The sequence below is a fragment of the Entelurus aequoreus genome, linkage group LG16 (assembly GCF_033978785.1).
Source record: "Entelurus aequoreus isolate RoL-2023_Sb linkage group LG16, RoL_Eaeq_v1.1, whole genome shotgun sequence".
In the NCBI taxonomy this organism is placed as follows: Eukaryota; Metazoa; Chordata; class Actinopteri; order Syngnathiformes; family Syngnathidae; genus Entelurus; species Entelurus aequoreus.
The window spans coordinates 43,602,591-43,618,475 of record NC_084746.1 but is presented as its reverse complement, the minus strand read 5'-3'; the positions used below and the strand labels follow the sequence as shown (position 1 = coordinate 43,618,475).

Sequence of the window (15,885 nt, the reverse complement as noted above, 5' to 3'; positions counted from 1 at the left end):
CTGCAACAATGCAAGCACAACGACTCAAAGTAAACCAATAAGACTGGATGTTGCAGTAGATCCAGGCTGGTCAGCACGCTGGCGGCGGTATCCAATGAAAGATGGCGACCTCCGGCGTGATTTCGCGGATTCCCCCAACCCCCATCGGGCTAATGTTTTAGTTAGCAGCCCAGCTAACCTCCAGCCACTTCCCACAACAAGCATTCGAAACTTTCCAGCTGTGCGTGTTGCTTCTCAGCGCACTTTTTTCCAAAAAAATACAAGTAAAGGAAACTCACCTGTCAACTCACTGCTCGGCAAAAGAGTGTGCTGGCGGCGGGGTTGGATTGAGGCCTTCACTCGGCTTCCAAGCTAAATACGCAGGGTATTTGCTAACAGGCTACGTCAAGCACGCAGAAACTGGCTGTGAATAGTCCTCAAACCGTGAGGCAAATGTTAAGTAGCATTCATAGAGTAAAGACAAGCACATATATTTGTCAATAAAGTGGCCTCTGTGGTTAGCACCGCAAGCTAGTTAGCTAGTAAGCCAGCCGAGGGTTAGCTAGCTAGCTTACCCACCAACTTAGTGCAGTCGTGCTCGATAAATCTGGCGCCTACAATTTGACGCGAAGCAAACCCCCCCCACGGTCAGCGGACAGGCTCTACGGGAGGAAAACAATCGAATGAAAGGTCCCTGAATCCGAGAGAACGGTGTCAGAGCTTCCGACTGAGCAGACATGCATTACTCCCCCCCAAATGAGAGAGAGGATTTAGGAATGGAGAAGTCGCCGTTTCCTTTCCCTTTCGTGTTCAACACAAAGATCGTCTACGACCGCGAGATGGCTCGCTCCTAAAGGCCCAAGTCATGCTGCAGCCTTGACGTATGTTTCGACTCAAACTTTTTGATATCATCAAAGGAGACTCAAATTGTGTATTTACCTCCCGTTTGACACAACTTATAACGGGAAATTATTGTTTTGGCAAGTTATACAATGATGGTTTTGTATTTGTTTTATATCATCCCGTTTTTGATTGATTGATTTAAACTTTTATTAGTAGGTTGCACAGTACAATTGACCACTTAATGGTAACACCCGAATAAGTTTTTCAACTTGTTTAAGTCGGGGTCCACTTAAATTGATTCATGATACAGATCTATACTATCAAATATATACTATCATCATAATACAGTCATCACACAGGATAATCATCAGAGTATATACATTGAATTATTTACATTATTTACAATCCAGGGTGTGGGATATGGAGGGGAGGGGGGTTAGGTTTGGTTGGTATCAACACTTCAGTCATCAACAATCAGCATCAACAATTGCATCATCAGAGAAATGGATATTGAAACAGTGTAGGACTGACTTGGTAGGATATGTACAGCAAGTAGTGGACATAGAGAGAGAGATCAGAAAGTATAAGAAAAAATGTCTACATTTGATTGTTTGATTGTTTACATTTGATTATTTACAATCCGAGGAGGTATTATGTGGAAGGGAGGGTGTTAATTTAGGGTTGTAGTTGCCTGGAGGTGTTCTTTTAGTGCGGTTTTGAAGGAGGATAGAGATGCCCTTTCTTTTACACCTGTTGGGAGTGCATTCCATATTGATGTGGCATAGAAAGAGAATGAGTTAAGACCCGTGAGGTGTATATTACTTTTTTTTTGTTCGGTTTGTACTTCATGAAGTTTTGCACTTGTTGTGTTTTGTTTGTTTTCATTATATTTGGATATATTTGTTTGGGGGCAGCATGGTGGAAGAGGGGTTAGTGCGTCTGCCTCACAATACGAAGGTCTTGAGTAGTCCTGGGTTCAATCCCGGGCTCGGGATCTTTCTGTGTGGAGTTTGCATGTTCTCCCCGTGACTGCGTGGGTTCCCTCCGGGTACTCCGGCTTCCTCCCACTTCCAAAGACATGCACCTGGGGATAGGTTGATTGGCAACACTAAATTGGCCTTAGTGTGTGAATGTGAGTGTGAATGTTGTCTGTCTATCTGTGTTGGCCCTGCGATGAGGTGGCGACTTGTCCAGGGTGTACCCCGCCTTCCGCCCGATTGTAGCTGAGATAGGCTCCAGCGACCCCGAAGGGAATAAGCGGTAGAAATGGATGGATGGATGGATATATTTGTTTGGTTTGTATGATATCCAATAAATAAGACTATGTAGTTGGTAGAGTGGCCGTGCCAGCAATCGGAGGGTTGCTGGTTACTGGGGTTCAATCCCCACCTTCTACCATCCTAGTCACGTCCGTTGTGTCCTTGGGCAAGACACTTCACCCTTGCTCCTGATGGGTGCTGGTTAGCGCCTTGCATGGCAACTCCCGCCATCAGTGTGTGAATGTGTGTGTGAATGGGTGAATGTGGAAATACTGTCAAAGCGCTTTGAGTACCTTGATGGTAGAAAAGCGCTATACAAGTATAACCCATTTATCATTATCATTTATTATGTTGAAGGGGGCAGGAAAATATAAGATTTTTCTTCATCCTGCTTCTTCTCAGGCATTGGTGTGTAAATGTGTGTTTAGTTTCTGAGGTTTAATTGTCTATCGATCATAGATGCACATCAATGAAGGAGATAAATAAAAAAATTAATGAATGAATAATTTACGTGGAATTGTTTTACATTAACTTGTATTCACAGTATTTCCAATTCTGAAATTTCTATAAGTGTACAGCTCCACTAATGGACATTGGAGTGTTAAGTTAAAGTTAAAGTACCAATGATTGTCACACACACACTAGGTGTGGTGAAATTTGTCCTCTGCATTTGACCCATCCCCTTGGTCACCCCCTGGGAGGTGAGGGGAGCAGTGGGCAGCAGCGGTGCCGCGCCCGGGAATAATTTTTGGTTACTTTCAAAGGCAAAATTAAAGTATTGCTAAAAACATAATTTTATATGGGACTTTATTGTATTATATGTATAGTACATGTTCCAAAAAGAAAAAAAGCATAAAACACAGTATATTTAAATATACGAATAAATATTCTTAATAATCTAGTTTGGTTACGCCATCATGACCGCAACACAAGGTTGTAAAAGTTTCAACTACAATTCTAAATAAGATGTCAAAAGCAAACTGAAATCAAATACACACAGCTTAAAGATTGATCAATACCTATTTGTGATGATTTATCAAAACATAAAAGAAATATACCTGAACAGAACGCTCATGATGGTTACACCAAAAAGTAACGCTATGAATCGCGTTTTTCCAAGTTTTTGGGGCATTTTTATGCTATTTCCAAGCATCTCCTTTTTATTATTGTTGATTTTAAATGGTCAAACTAATGCATATTATATATGCATGTCCTAGTAAACAAAAGAAAAAGTCCTATTTATTTTGATTGTTTCATTTTGAAGTACATTTGTGCAGGTGGGTGCGAATGTACCCATTACCAGAGCTGTACACATAAATAATATTGATGTTTGTAAATCCATATCCAATTAAGTTATTTATATATGGCCACAATTGCTTGTCGGCTAAAAAAATGATGTATCTGGTTAAACAGACTGAGTGGGTACTCTTTCCTTTCTCCCCCTCTCTGTCCCAGCGCGGAACCCGCAGCTGTCACTGAGAGCTCGCATTCGCGCCCCTCCGCCTTCTCCTGCTGCTTCCTCGCGCCCGTATCGGCCGTCTCCGATTGGCTGCTGCTCTCTGTGGCCCGCTCGGATTGGCTAATGGCGCCCAGTGATGGCACGCGGACCCACTCGTGATCGGTTGTGTTGGGCGTGGACTTGGTCAAATGGGCTTTGCTGATTGGCTTCCCGCTGACGGCCGCAGATCACAACAAATATGTTGCTGCTTGACATTTGAGTGGGAACTCCACTGAGGGGCTCATTAGTAAAGTGTATATATTAGAGATGTCGATAAATGCTTTAAAATGTAATATCAGAAATTATCGGTATTTTTTTGAAATTATCGGTTTCGTTTTTTTAAAAAATTTTTTATTAAATCAACATAAAAAACACAAGATACACTTACAATTAGTGCACCAACCCAAAAAACCTCGCTCCCCCATTTACACTCATTCACACAAAAGGGTTGTTTCTTTCTGTTATTAATATTCTGGTTCCTACAATATATATCAATACAGTCTGCAAGGGATACAGTCCGTAAGCACACATGATTGTGCGTGCTGCTGGTCCACTAAAAGTACTAACCTTTAACAGTTAATTTTACTAATTTTTATTAATTACTAGTTTCTATGTAACTGTTTTTATATTGTTTTACTTTCTTTTTTATTCAAGAAAATGTTTTTAATTTATTTATCTTATTTTATTTTATTAATTTTTTTAAAAAGGACCTTATCTTTACCATACCTGGTTGTCCAAATTAGGCATAATAATGTGTTAATTCCACGACTGTATATATCGGTATCAGTTGATATCGGTATTGGTTGATATCGGTAACAGTAATTAAAGAGTTGGACAATATCGGAATATCGGATACCGGCAAAAAGCCATTATCGGACATCCCTAGTATATATCATAGAGCAGGGGTCGCCAACGCGGTGCCCGCGGGCACCAGGTAGCCCGTAAGGACCAGATGAGTAGCCCGCTGGCCTTTTCTAAAAATAGCTCAAATAGCAGCACTTACCAGTGAGCTGCTTCTATTTTTGAAATTGTATTTATTTACTAGCAAGCTGGTCTCGCTTTGTTCGACATTTTTAATTCTAAGAGAGACAAAACTCAAATAGAATTTGAAAATCCAAGAAAATATTTTAAAGACTTGGTCTTCACTAACTGACAAAGAAACATATAACAGATTTGGTGTCCAGTTCAAAGTGTGACATGATTTATTTTAAAATTTGAGAGTTGACTTTTGTATTTTACATGAGTTATTATTTGTACAAACATGGTGCAAAGTAATTCATGATTTGTTAAAAAATGTTAGTGGCTAGCTAGTTAAAATGGGATATTGGGATTTCACAAGACTGTCTTAGAAGTGATCATTTGAAAATGTTCAATTTGAAAAATGTGTACTTAGAGAAAATATAAAAATAAAGTGTTGCATATTGATATTTATCTGTTTCTATATATATTTATTGTGAGAAATCATTAAGATGATCAGTGTTTCCACAAAGATAAATATAATTAATTATTAATAATAACAAAGAGTTAAAGGTAAATTGAGCAAATTGGCTATTTCTGGCAATTTATTTAAGTGTGTATCAAACTGGTAGCCCTTCGCATTAATCAGTACCCAAGAAGTAGCTCTTGGTTTCAAAAAGGTTGGTGACCCCTGTCATAGAGTATACATATACTGTATGTTCATTTAGAGTAAATATGTTTATTATTTATTTATTGTTTATGTTTGTTTTATTGCACTGTTGTCCATGTTGGCTCTCGCCACAGTATTTTATTCCATTGTATATATTGATTCTATACATAAACTTTATACAATGGTTTATCCATTCGATATTCTAATATAGAGAAGGTAATTGTAGACACCACCCCTAAAAATAGTATACGATTATACGCATTGTTGACGTTTTCTCCATGCAGTGTACATGTGACCAGCAGGGGGCAACATGTTGAACATTAGTCTCATGTCACTTCCGGTTCAGCCGGAACTAGCCACGTCCTTTCCTCTCGTGCGATCAGCGGAGTACAACGTGCCCCGTCAAGATGGCACTTTATAACTTCAAGAAAATCATGGTGGTTCCCACCGCCAAGGTGAGTTGTGGTCGGTGACTGGAGCGCTTACAACTGTGAGCGTTTTAACTCTGTGTTTTGTCGGGAAAGAGGCTGTCAAAATCGGCGAAAAGTATTCTGTTAGCGAGCTAGCTAGCACGTGCACGGAGTTAAATTCCCGACACCAGTAAAAATATTGTCATTTAAATGTATCAACATGACTTAGACTTATCTAAAAATACCAATGCAGACACGTTAGTTTAGGTTTTGTGGACTGAGGTACGTTCGATAGATGTATCCCTCAAAGAAGGCGTATTGGTTATCAAGTGAAAGGTGACATGATTGACATGGTACATTTGGACTGTAACTTTGAATCCTTAGTAAGTATCACATTTCTAGTTGACAAATAGAGCCACAAGGTCTGTAAAACATTGTCCCATCCGAATGACATTGGTTAAAATATAAAACTGTTGTCAAGTGGGCAGTTTGTATTTTTGTTTACTAGTGTATGCAATTACAGGAACACTTTCAATTTAGACAATGTTTTTAACCTCCAAAACGCAACGTCAACATCTTGTTAGGGTTAGAAAAATCAATAACCTGTCATTTCTTCTTGCTTCAGGATTTCATCGACATCACTTTATCCAAAACGCAACGGAAGACACCCACGGTGGTACACAAGCATTACCAGATCCACCGCATCCGACACTTTTACATGCGCAAAGTGAAGTACACCCAGCAGAACTACCATGACCGCCTCGCACAGATCCTCACCGACTTCCCAAAACTGGACGTGAGTCAACTTGCATTTAAAAAGTCTACAGAACAGATTGAGACTCGGTGTGAGTGTCGTGCTGTTTTCCACAGGACATTCATCCCTTTTATGCGGACCTGATGAACGTGCTGTATGACAAAGACCATTACAAGCTGGCTTTGGGGCAGATCAACATTGCTAAGAATCTGATTGACAAGTAAGTTGCTCTCTTTTTGTCTACTCAACTATTTCAGAAAGTAATCTTTAATGTTTCTTCTCACCCGCCAGCGTGGCCAAAGATTACGTGCGCCTAATGAAGTATGGAGATTCTCTTTATCGATGCAAGCAGCTAAAAAGAGCTGCGCTGGGTCGCATGTGCACCATCTTGAAGCGACAGAAGTCCAGTCTGGAGTATCTGGAGCAGGGTAGGTCCATCCTGGGAAAATGAAACCATAAGTTGCCCCTTTCATTAAAGTATTTTTTTTAATTAACATGCAACACAAATGCTTAAATTTTTCTGATTTCAACAGTACGTCAACATCTGTCCCGTTTGCCCACCATCGACCCAAACACGAGGACACTGCTCCTGTGTGGATACCCTAATGTAGGAAAGTCCAGTTTCATCAACAAGGTAAACATTTTTAAATTAGCTTTACTCTAGATTTGTCTTTTATTGTAGAAAAATAAAACGTGTGGACAGTCAAATTTGCTGTCACATGGAAGTGTGACATTTGACTCTGCTGTGATGCAATTCTGCTCCTAAGGTGACCCGGGCAGATGTGGACGTTCAACCATATGCCTTCACCACCAAGTCACTGTTTGTGGGTCACATGGACTACAGATACCTGCGCTGGCAGGTAACAAGCACCTTGACGTGTTTTACAGTGGAGAATGTATTACACGCTTAAATTATACTTTCGATGGACACATCATTAGGTATGCAAACGACATGGAATGTATGGTTGGGCGATATGGCTGAAATCTGTATCACAATACAAGTGTTTTATATTGGTCCATCTATAATTATTGTTGTTTTTATGATCTATCGAAAATAAGGACCAAGAGAAAATATATTGAATGTAATATTTTTTATTTAAAATGTAACCATCCTCTGATTATAATCCCTTCAGCTATCACAGCAGAATGGAAACGTCAACACAACCATGGAAAACCATCAAATGTAAACACAATTCTAAAATCATATTGAACACTTTACAATAACCTCTTAAAATTGAGGTGCAAAAACAATTAATACGTACGAAATACTTAATAAAGTGTAACAAACTAGTGCCAAGTGTGAACATGTAAACATAGAGAAGCCTGAGAAAAACTATTTCAAAGGTGAGTGTGGCTAAGGTAGTGTGATATTACTGATTACGAGCGCTTTGGTCTGACTGCGCTCCGTTTAGAAAAAATCTGAAACTCCCTTACTATCGAGGCAACTTTTCCTGTTTTATTGACAATTTCTGCGCTCTCTGCAGCATACATTTTTAGTTTCTCTTCTCACTCAATGCATGCAAAGACTCAACCTCAAGACAAGATGGTGCAATCAAACCTGATGGTTGATACTGTTACCTGATTTGCTGTTAGCGTATCACTCCCACTCATCAGTGATCACTTCCTGCGTTACTTGGTTAGCGAGTGCCTTCCTGTTCCCTTCGATGAAGATTAAGGTTTAGCGAACGTTTTATCGATCACTTTTTTTTTTCATTTTATTTTTTTGATATTGTTTCTGGATATGCTATATATTGATATAGTTTAATCACCCAGCCCTAATGAATGGTTTATAAAAAAGTCTGATATGGTTCATTGCTTTATATATATTTTTTTGTACTAATAATCAGTTTGGAGCGTCTATCGTGAGGTGAAATAGAGCTAGATGATTTCCGTGTTAACGCCGCGGACACAATCATGGAATTGGCCAAAGAAAACAATCACCGTTAAACGGGTAATATAACAAAAATGTATATACCATATTTTACGGGCTATAAGGTGCACTTAAAATCCTTTAATTTTCTAAAAAATTGACAGTGTGCCTAATGTACGGATTAATTCTGGTTGTGCTTACAGACCTTGAATCAATTTTATTTGGTACATGGTTTAATAAGTGTGGCGGGCAGATGGCAGTCACACATAAGAGATACTTGTGAGACTGCAAGTTGATTCCTGTTCAATAAATTACACCAGCAAGCTAAACCAAAACGTTGATGTTTCATTGCGAATATAAAACATTACACACAGCGCTCAAAGATCTGGCAAAGTATTTTAGTACGACTTTATTAAGTTTCAAAGCCGCACAGCTTTATGGATTGTCGGTGCATTACCGCTATTGTAGTCAGATGTACTGTGCTTCAACATAAACGTATACAATTTTTGTGTGTGTATAAAGACCTCAAAATTGCACCTATTAGAAGACATATCTGGCGTTTTGTTTCGCAGTATTGTGCAAAACCAACTTTTCTTACCTATTTACATATGTATTGGGGATCTGCATAAGTCCCAAAAATGTGTGCGAAAAGGCCATTGAAGTCTGAGGTTATAGTCAATTCGCTTTTTTTCTCTCTATCTTGTTGTGGGGTATTCATCCTCCGCAGTTACCATTTATAATTAGGGATATATATTGTTAGGATTGTATTGATCCTGATACCAATGTCGATATTTTGATCGATCATGGTAATCATCTGTACCCTTATCGGTACAATATGTAATTGGTGTAAATAAAGATGTGGAAAAAATAAACATTTTTAATAGCACAAGTGGTTGTACACCTCCACAACATCATGCAACATTTCACATCAGGGAAGTGTTTTACCAACACTTACTTTTTGAGTCATAACAAGTCAACTATGTTTGCTATCTTGTAAAGACTACACTGATCTATCACTGTGTTTCTTTTCATTACAATAAACCTCAGCTGTAAATCAAATTGATGAATGACAATGTGCAGAGCACATAACTTTTACATGATTATCAAATCAAATATATCATATAAATCAATACAGGCAATTAACATGTTAGGTTTGTCTGCATTTTTAAAAAAATTGTAAATGTCAATTGTTTTTATGTGGCACACGGTCTTATTGGAGTGACGGACCGGAGGCTATGTTGAAAGTTACTGACTGGTGTATGTGTCTCTGCAGTGTGTACTATATAAATAAAAAGAGCCAGTGAGTAAGGGTAATGCTCGATCATCCATTTTGTAAAGTCAAGAGACAGAACAAACTGAAACACATTTAAGCAAGGTGTGTTTTGATGCCACACAAACAGTTTGTGCGATGGACTGTCAGATGGCAACTACAGACCTGCTATATTGCTTCAAAGCTAATTTATGGATTATTGTATTACTTCAATTTCCCACTTATGTGAGTGGATTAATAATGACCTGTGGCTTACAGAATGCCTAGGAGGACGGTTGATGAAGTGTGGCAATGGTGTTTGTGAGTAAAGCGTGTTTACTTCAAAGTGACTAACTCTTAGCGTGTGTGCCTTTGAGAGACTTTTGTGGAAATATTGTGACAAACTTGTGTGGTGTTTCTTCCTTATTTGTGATTATGCCAAGCTGATTTGTATGTGTACGAGCGGCAGCTGAACTCAATGTGACAGCATGTCATTATCATGACGGTCAGCGGATTAAAAAAATATATATAGCCGTAACATTTGTCCAGAATCTTCCCGGTCCAGGAGGACCGACCCAATTAGGAACCAGTACCAAAACCATACCGGTACTCTGTATAATTCCCTATTTCTAATACAAAGTACCATACAATTCCAATTTACATCTGTCAGTAGACTCTCTACGGAATAGCTAAAAACTACCGGTACACCAAAGATGACGGAGAGAAAATGCTGTCGAAGTAGAGTTACATAAATAAGACCACACACAAAATGACGTATCCTGAAGAGACAGTCAGAAAGCAGCTTTTGGATGATCTGTATGTAAAACATAATCTGTGCAACATTTTGACCAAAGAACCACTAGTACAAAAAAAATCTTAATATGACCCCTTTAATGCACTTTATAATCCGGTGCGCTTTTTGTATGAAAATAGACCTGAATATACTCGCTGGCAGTGCGCCTAATAATCCGGCGCTCCCTATGGTCTGAAAAATAGAAAAAATGTGCTGTCATTGTGAAGAAAAGGACTATTCGTCTGGGGAAGTCATGTGTCAAAACGATGTCGAAACAACCGCATCCTCTGAAATGCCAGCTAAATCTTTGACCAAACATCGAAGCTAATGCTAGCCATGATATTCTCTAGTCCCTCAACACTACTCATCTGTTTGTGTTTTTGTGAACAACACCATCCATGAAAGCTTAGACAGTGACACAATGACAGTGCTGTGCGCAACATCTAGTCTGACTGCACTAGCAAAATAAAGGTTTCAGAAAATGGCTTAAAAGCAATTGTTTTCCTCAAAGCACTTTTTTGTAAATTTATGTTACAAAATCATTGTTTTGATTTAAAATACCGGTCAAAATTGTAAATGTAAAGATTTTTGCATTTATTTAAAATAAATTGTTTTGATTCAAACAAAGAAAACTAGTGCTGATAAAGCTTGTGCTTCACGTTGTTGATGATATATAATGTGGTTATACGGATAGTACAGTTAAAATGTTTCTTACACTAAATTGCAGGGTCAAAACCTTAGGCAATGTTTTTAAGTTTTATTTAATCAGATATTTTTGTAAATAAGTAGTAATAGTGGATTTTTCAGTAACGTGGTATTCTGGGCTGTTAAATAAAACCGTGCCACGATCCGAACTGGATTTTATGAACCGTTCCACCCTTGGTATACAATGTAGTGACCTACTGCTGATTGTTTCTATCAAGCATTTAAACCAACTTGTTTTCCATGTCTGTGCGTACTCAGGTGGTAGACACCCCAGGGATCCTGGACCACCCCCTGGAGGAGAGGAACACAATCGAGATGCAGGCCATTACAGCGCTGGCTCACCTGCGAGCGGCTGTCCTCTATGTGATGGACACATCAGAGCAGTGCGGACACACTTTGCAGGAACAGATGGAGCTCTTCAGCAACATCAGACCTCTGTTTGCCAACAAGGTCAGCTTTTCACGCCATTTGTCCTTTGCTGTCACTTCCTGTTGACTTGTTACACTTGTGCTCTCTCCTCGCAGCCTCTCATCATCGTGGCCAACAAGTGTGACGTGATGAAGATCAGTGAGCTGTCTGAGGAGAACCAGGTTGGTGCTTCTTTATTGGATGTTGCTATGCTATGATGTCGTAACCAGTTATTAATAAGTTAGGAACTAACAATGCTGATTGTTTCTTGTCAGAAAATGTTTACAGACTTGACAGCTGAGGGCATCCCTGTCATTGAGTCCAGTACACTAACAGACGAGGGCATCATTCAGGTGAAGAATGAGGTAAGACACAAGGAGAGCAGAGAGAGTTTTTTTTGATGAGGTATTCCTTATTAACATGTCGTCTTGTACCTCAGGCCTGCGACCGCCTCCTCGTCCACCGTGTGGACAACAAAATGAAAAGCAAGAAGGTCCATGATGTCCTCAACAGGCTGCATCTAGCCATGCCTGCAAAAAGAGACGATAAGGTGAACATCTTCAATGATAATAATTCTTATCATTGACATGCTAACCTTGGGAATGTTTCTCCAGGTGAGACCTCCATTCATCCCTGAGGGAGCTTCGCTGCGTAGGAAGGCCATGGAGGTGGACGCACCCAAGCGCAAGCTGGTGGGTTTGATGTCCAGCACAGATTAGGAAAAACATGTTCCTTTAGCTCTCTTTGACCAGACTTGTTTTCTTCCAGGAGAAAGATCTTGAGCAGGAGCTTGGAGATGACTACATCCTGGACCTTCAGAGTGAGCGTCTCTAAAATTTATCAGCCAACTGTGCATAACCACAATGCTAACATTGTCTTTGTCTTATTAGAATATTGGGACCTGATGAACGAGGAGGAGAAGCATGATAAGATCCCAGAGGTTTGGGAAGGCCACAACATTGCTGACTATATCGACCCAGACATCATGAAGGTGAAGCTTATCAAAGTTATTTATTTAAAGTTCATCAAAGCTGACACTTAATTTTGTGGCTTTTTGTGCTTATTCCATCTGCTATTGTTCATGCTTAAGCGTTTTAATGGTATTTATGTGATTTGTCAGTTTTGCTGCACTGAATCCTCCTAAATGAATGCTCCGTGTGTATTGTCTACTGCAGAAACTTGACGACTTGGAGAAGGAGGAGGGGCTAAAGGAGCAGGCCGGCGAGTACGACTCAGACGATGAGAGCGAGGACGAGGACATGCAGGAGATCCGCGTCATGGCCAAGCAGATCCGTGAGAAGAAGCACCTCATGATCGTAGCGTCCAAAGAAAAGGACGTGCACGGGCCCCGCATGCCCAGGACATCCACCAAGGTGGGAAGGGCTAAATAGTGTTCATGTATTTACGCCTTCCTTATTAATTGTTGGTGATAGATGATGTTAATGTGGATCGTCCCTCTGATGTGCAGGTTGAGAGAAAAACATTAGAGAAGGAGATGGGAGACCTCGGCCTGGACATGAGCGACAAGGACGATGTGAGTCTCACAGTCCTAAAATGTGTAAAATGTTTCCCTTGGCCTCAGTCTGGACCCCCTCTCTAAGCCCAGGCTTAGACCGATGTATTTTTATTTTTTCTCTCCCCCCCATTGTTTACCTGTATCTCACCTTTTTTGTAAGGGGCGCCGGAAGTTGCGATCCTGTTCTGTCTCCCTGTAATGTTTGTCTGATCTTGAATGGGATTGTGCTGAACATTTTTATTTACCCTCAGGGATTAATAAAGTATTTCTGATTCTGATTCTGATAATCTGACCAAAAGTGGGCAGGGATTGAGCGACAGCTGATCTGTGACCTGTGTGCTTGTCTTCTTCAGAGTCACTACGCCGAGAAGGCCCGGCGCTCCCGCAGCGTCACCAGGAAACGAAAACGTGAAGTTTCAGCACCGCCAGCTTCCAAAACACGCAGCCAGAGCGCCTCTCGTCCTCCTCGGGACCAGTCTGGATTCCGAGACGCAAAGGTACGTTGGTTTGTCTTCACGCAAGTCAACGGTTATAATGATTGCACATGAACATGTAAGCCAACTGCCACAAAGCACTAAAAAGTGTCCTGTCTTCCGCTCAGATGGTGAAAAAGGCAAAGAAGATGATGAAGAACTCTCAGAAGGACATGAACCGCCTTGGCAAGAAGGGCGAGGGAGACCGACATGTGTTTGACCTCAAACCCAAACATCTCCTGGCGGGAAAGAGGAAGTCGGGCACCACAGATCGCAGATGAACAGGAAGAGGAAGAAGTCTCTGTAGACTATCGTGACCTGCTTTGTTTGTGGACATCTGCAATTTGGAGTTTTATTCTACACAACAGTACAACTAAAAACATCAAATATATATTTCCTTTTTTGACAAGGAAACTCCATTGCTAAATGTTTTTACTGAACTGGGCCTATTGAGGGGTCTTAGTTTGTCCATCCATCCATTTTCTACCGCTTGTCCCTTTTTTGGAGTCGCGGGGGGTTGCTGGAGCCTATCTCAGCTGCATTCGGGCGGAAGGCGGGGTACACCCTGGACAAGGCGCCACCTCATCGCAGGGCCAACACAGATAGACAGACAACATTCTCATTCACACACTAGGGCCAATTTTATTTAACTCCAATTAAGTGTTGGAATAAATTCACCCGGGACAAGTGATAGAAAAATGGCTGTATAGTGTTGGATAAAGTGAGGATGATGATTGTGCTTCTTCTCCACAGCCAAATACATCTACTGCGCACCCAAACTCAGCTGTCGTCTTGTCATTTTTGGACAAAAGTCCCTAAACGATACACTAACTTGGGGGCAGGGAAACTTTACTGAAATCTACTGTTATTGTTCAATGTAGAAATATATCTTGCCGGGTTGGAGGTGCTGCTGCTCATAAGAATGAAGTTTCAAAGCAACGATTTAGAAATGGCATTCTATCAAGAAATTCATGTTTTGTCAACCTGTGCACCAGAAAGCTTCCAATGGCATCACTTTTTTTCTCATTGAGTTTGGTTCAACGCAGCCTCATCTTTTGTTGCGAAAAGCCGGTGCACCGGAAATTGCTTCTCTTGACAAGTAGCGACATCCGTCAAGTGTCAACACGGCTTGTGGACTAAACAAAACACGATGAACAGAATGAATTGTGCTGATTGGACCACATTCCCTGCGGTTATCTGGAACAAAACACCTTATTTCTAGACTTTCTGGTGAGTTAAAATCCATCTTTCGGCTGCACGTCCTACCGTTAGCCTGTTAGCATAATTTGCAGTCTAGCTAGTGGGGGATAACGCTATAGCTTTGCTTGTGATCCTAATAATAGTATTCAGATTCACCCATTTAGTCATAAAACTCCACGTATTTCCTGTTTCGATATGCCTTTAATCTTGAATATAGCCAGTACAATGATGTTTGTGTTTGATCTCACATGCTAATGTTAGTGACAACGGCAGCTCCTTTGACAGCTAAGACGCACTTAAAAAACAAACAACGTAGAAAATTTCCTTTCATATGCAAATAAATAACGTGGGCAGTGAACTTCATGTTGGTTTAATAAAAAATAAATACAAAGGAGCATCGCCTGTATGTCGGTTGGTTCTCGTTAGTGCCATGCCTTCCACTAACATGTTTGTAAGTAAGATGATTCTTCAGACATGCATACATATATGTATGTATGTCTATATATATATATATATATATATATATATATATATATATATATATATATATATATATATATATATATATATATATATATATATAATCCCATAACAGCTGTACATTTTTTTTCATTGTTCTCCCATTTTTTGTGTACTATCGTTACATCTATTATTCTAAATCACTTCATATTCTCAACTGCTCGCTAATGTTGCCATATCTTAAGTTATTGTGTAGAATATGGGGGAAACAAAAAAATACATTGCATTCACTTCTGTTACAAAAAAGATCAGAATAATTCATAATGTTGGCTATAGAGAACATGCAAACCCTCTATTAAATCCAAAACATTGAAATTCAACGATTTGGTGCAATTGCAAACAGCTAAAACTATGCTAAACTATGTAAACTATAACCTGCTACCCAAGAATGTACAACAATTCTTAATGAAAAAGAAGAAATATAACCTTAGAGAAAAATCAAACTTAAAACATTTGTATGCACGTACAGCACTTAAAGCCTTTACTATATCAGTATCATTTTAATTTTCCTGAGGGAACTCTCCTGAAGGAATCAATAAAGTACTATCTATCTATCCAGCCATCCATCCATTTTCTACCGCTTGTCCCCAGTATGCAGAATTAAATAGTGGAATGGTTTAAGCAAATAAGTCAAACAACGTACTAATATGATCTATTTTAAGAAACTCTTCAAACTATAAGTGTTTACTAAGTAGAAGGAGGAAGAACTATGACAGAAGTCTTAAACTTATTGAAAATAAGACATTATTCAACTTATTAAGTGTATCATAACTGTCGTCACT

General features: G+C 39.7%; 3 protein-coding genes across 6 annotated transcripts in view; 2 read left to right on the top strand and 1 right to left on the bottom strand.

The window, feature by feature from the left end:
- Window positions 1-828, bottom strand: part of larp4b (La ribonucleoprotein 4B) — a 36,169-nt gene extending 35,341 nt beyond the window's left edge. The window contains exons 1-2 of one of the 2 annotated variants that reach the window (XM_062023066.1): window positions 559-828; window positions 279-403 (exon numbers count right to left, since the gene is read on the bottom strand). The gene's annotated coding sequence lies outside the window, so the exon portion shown is untranslated. Of the gene's footprint in view, window positions 1-278 lie in introns of both variants that reach the window. The other variant, XM_062023065.1, reaches the window with a different exon arrangement.
- On the top strand, window positions 634-14,163 carry gtpbp4 (GTP binding protein 4). Of its 2 annotated transcripts, none has more exons than XM_062023069.1 (17): window positions 634-860; window positions 6,242-6,412; window positions 6,487-6,590; window positions 6,662-6,798; window positions 6,904-7,004; window positions 7,138-7,230; window positions 11,246-11,437; window positions 11,512-11,577; window positions 11,671-11,760; window positions 11,835-11,945; window positions 12,010-12,087; window positions 12,164-12,215; window positions 12,286-12,386; window positions 12,571-12,768; window positions 12,864-12,929; window positions 13,265-13,408; window positions 13,513-14,163. In XM_062023069.1, the coding sequence occupies exons 2-17, from the start codon at window positions 6,335-6,337 to the stop codon at window positions 13,663-13,665; spliced, it is 1,764 nt and encodes a 587-aa protein (XP_061879053.1). In that variant the 5' UTR covers window positions 634-860; window positions 6,242-6,334; the 3' UTR covers window positions 13,666-14,163. The 2 variants fall into 2 exon arrangements, with proteins under 2 accessions (XP_061879053.1, XP_061879052.1); XM_062023068.1 differs by lacking the exon at window positions 634-860 and adding an exon at window positions 5,505-5,661.
- A 124-nt stretch (window positions 14,164-14,287) lies between these two features.
- LOC133631059 (WD repeat-containing protein 37) overlaps window positions 14,288-15,885 on the top strand; it is a 41,962-nt gene continuing 40,364 nt past the window's right edge. For both annotated transcript variants that reach the window (XM_062023071.1, XM_062023070.1), the window contains exon 1: window positions 14,288-14,614. The gene's annotated coding sequence lies outside the window, so the exon portion shown is untranslated. The remainder of the gene's footprint in view (window positions 14,615-15,885) is intronic.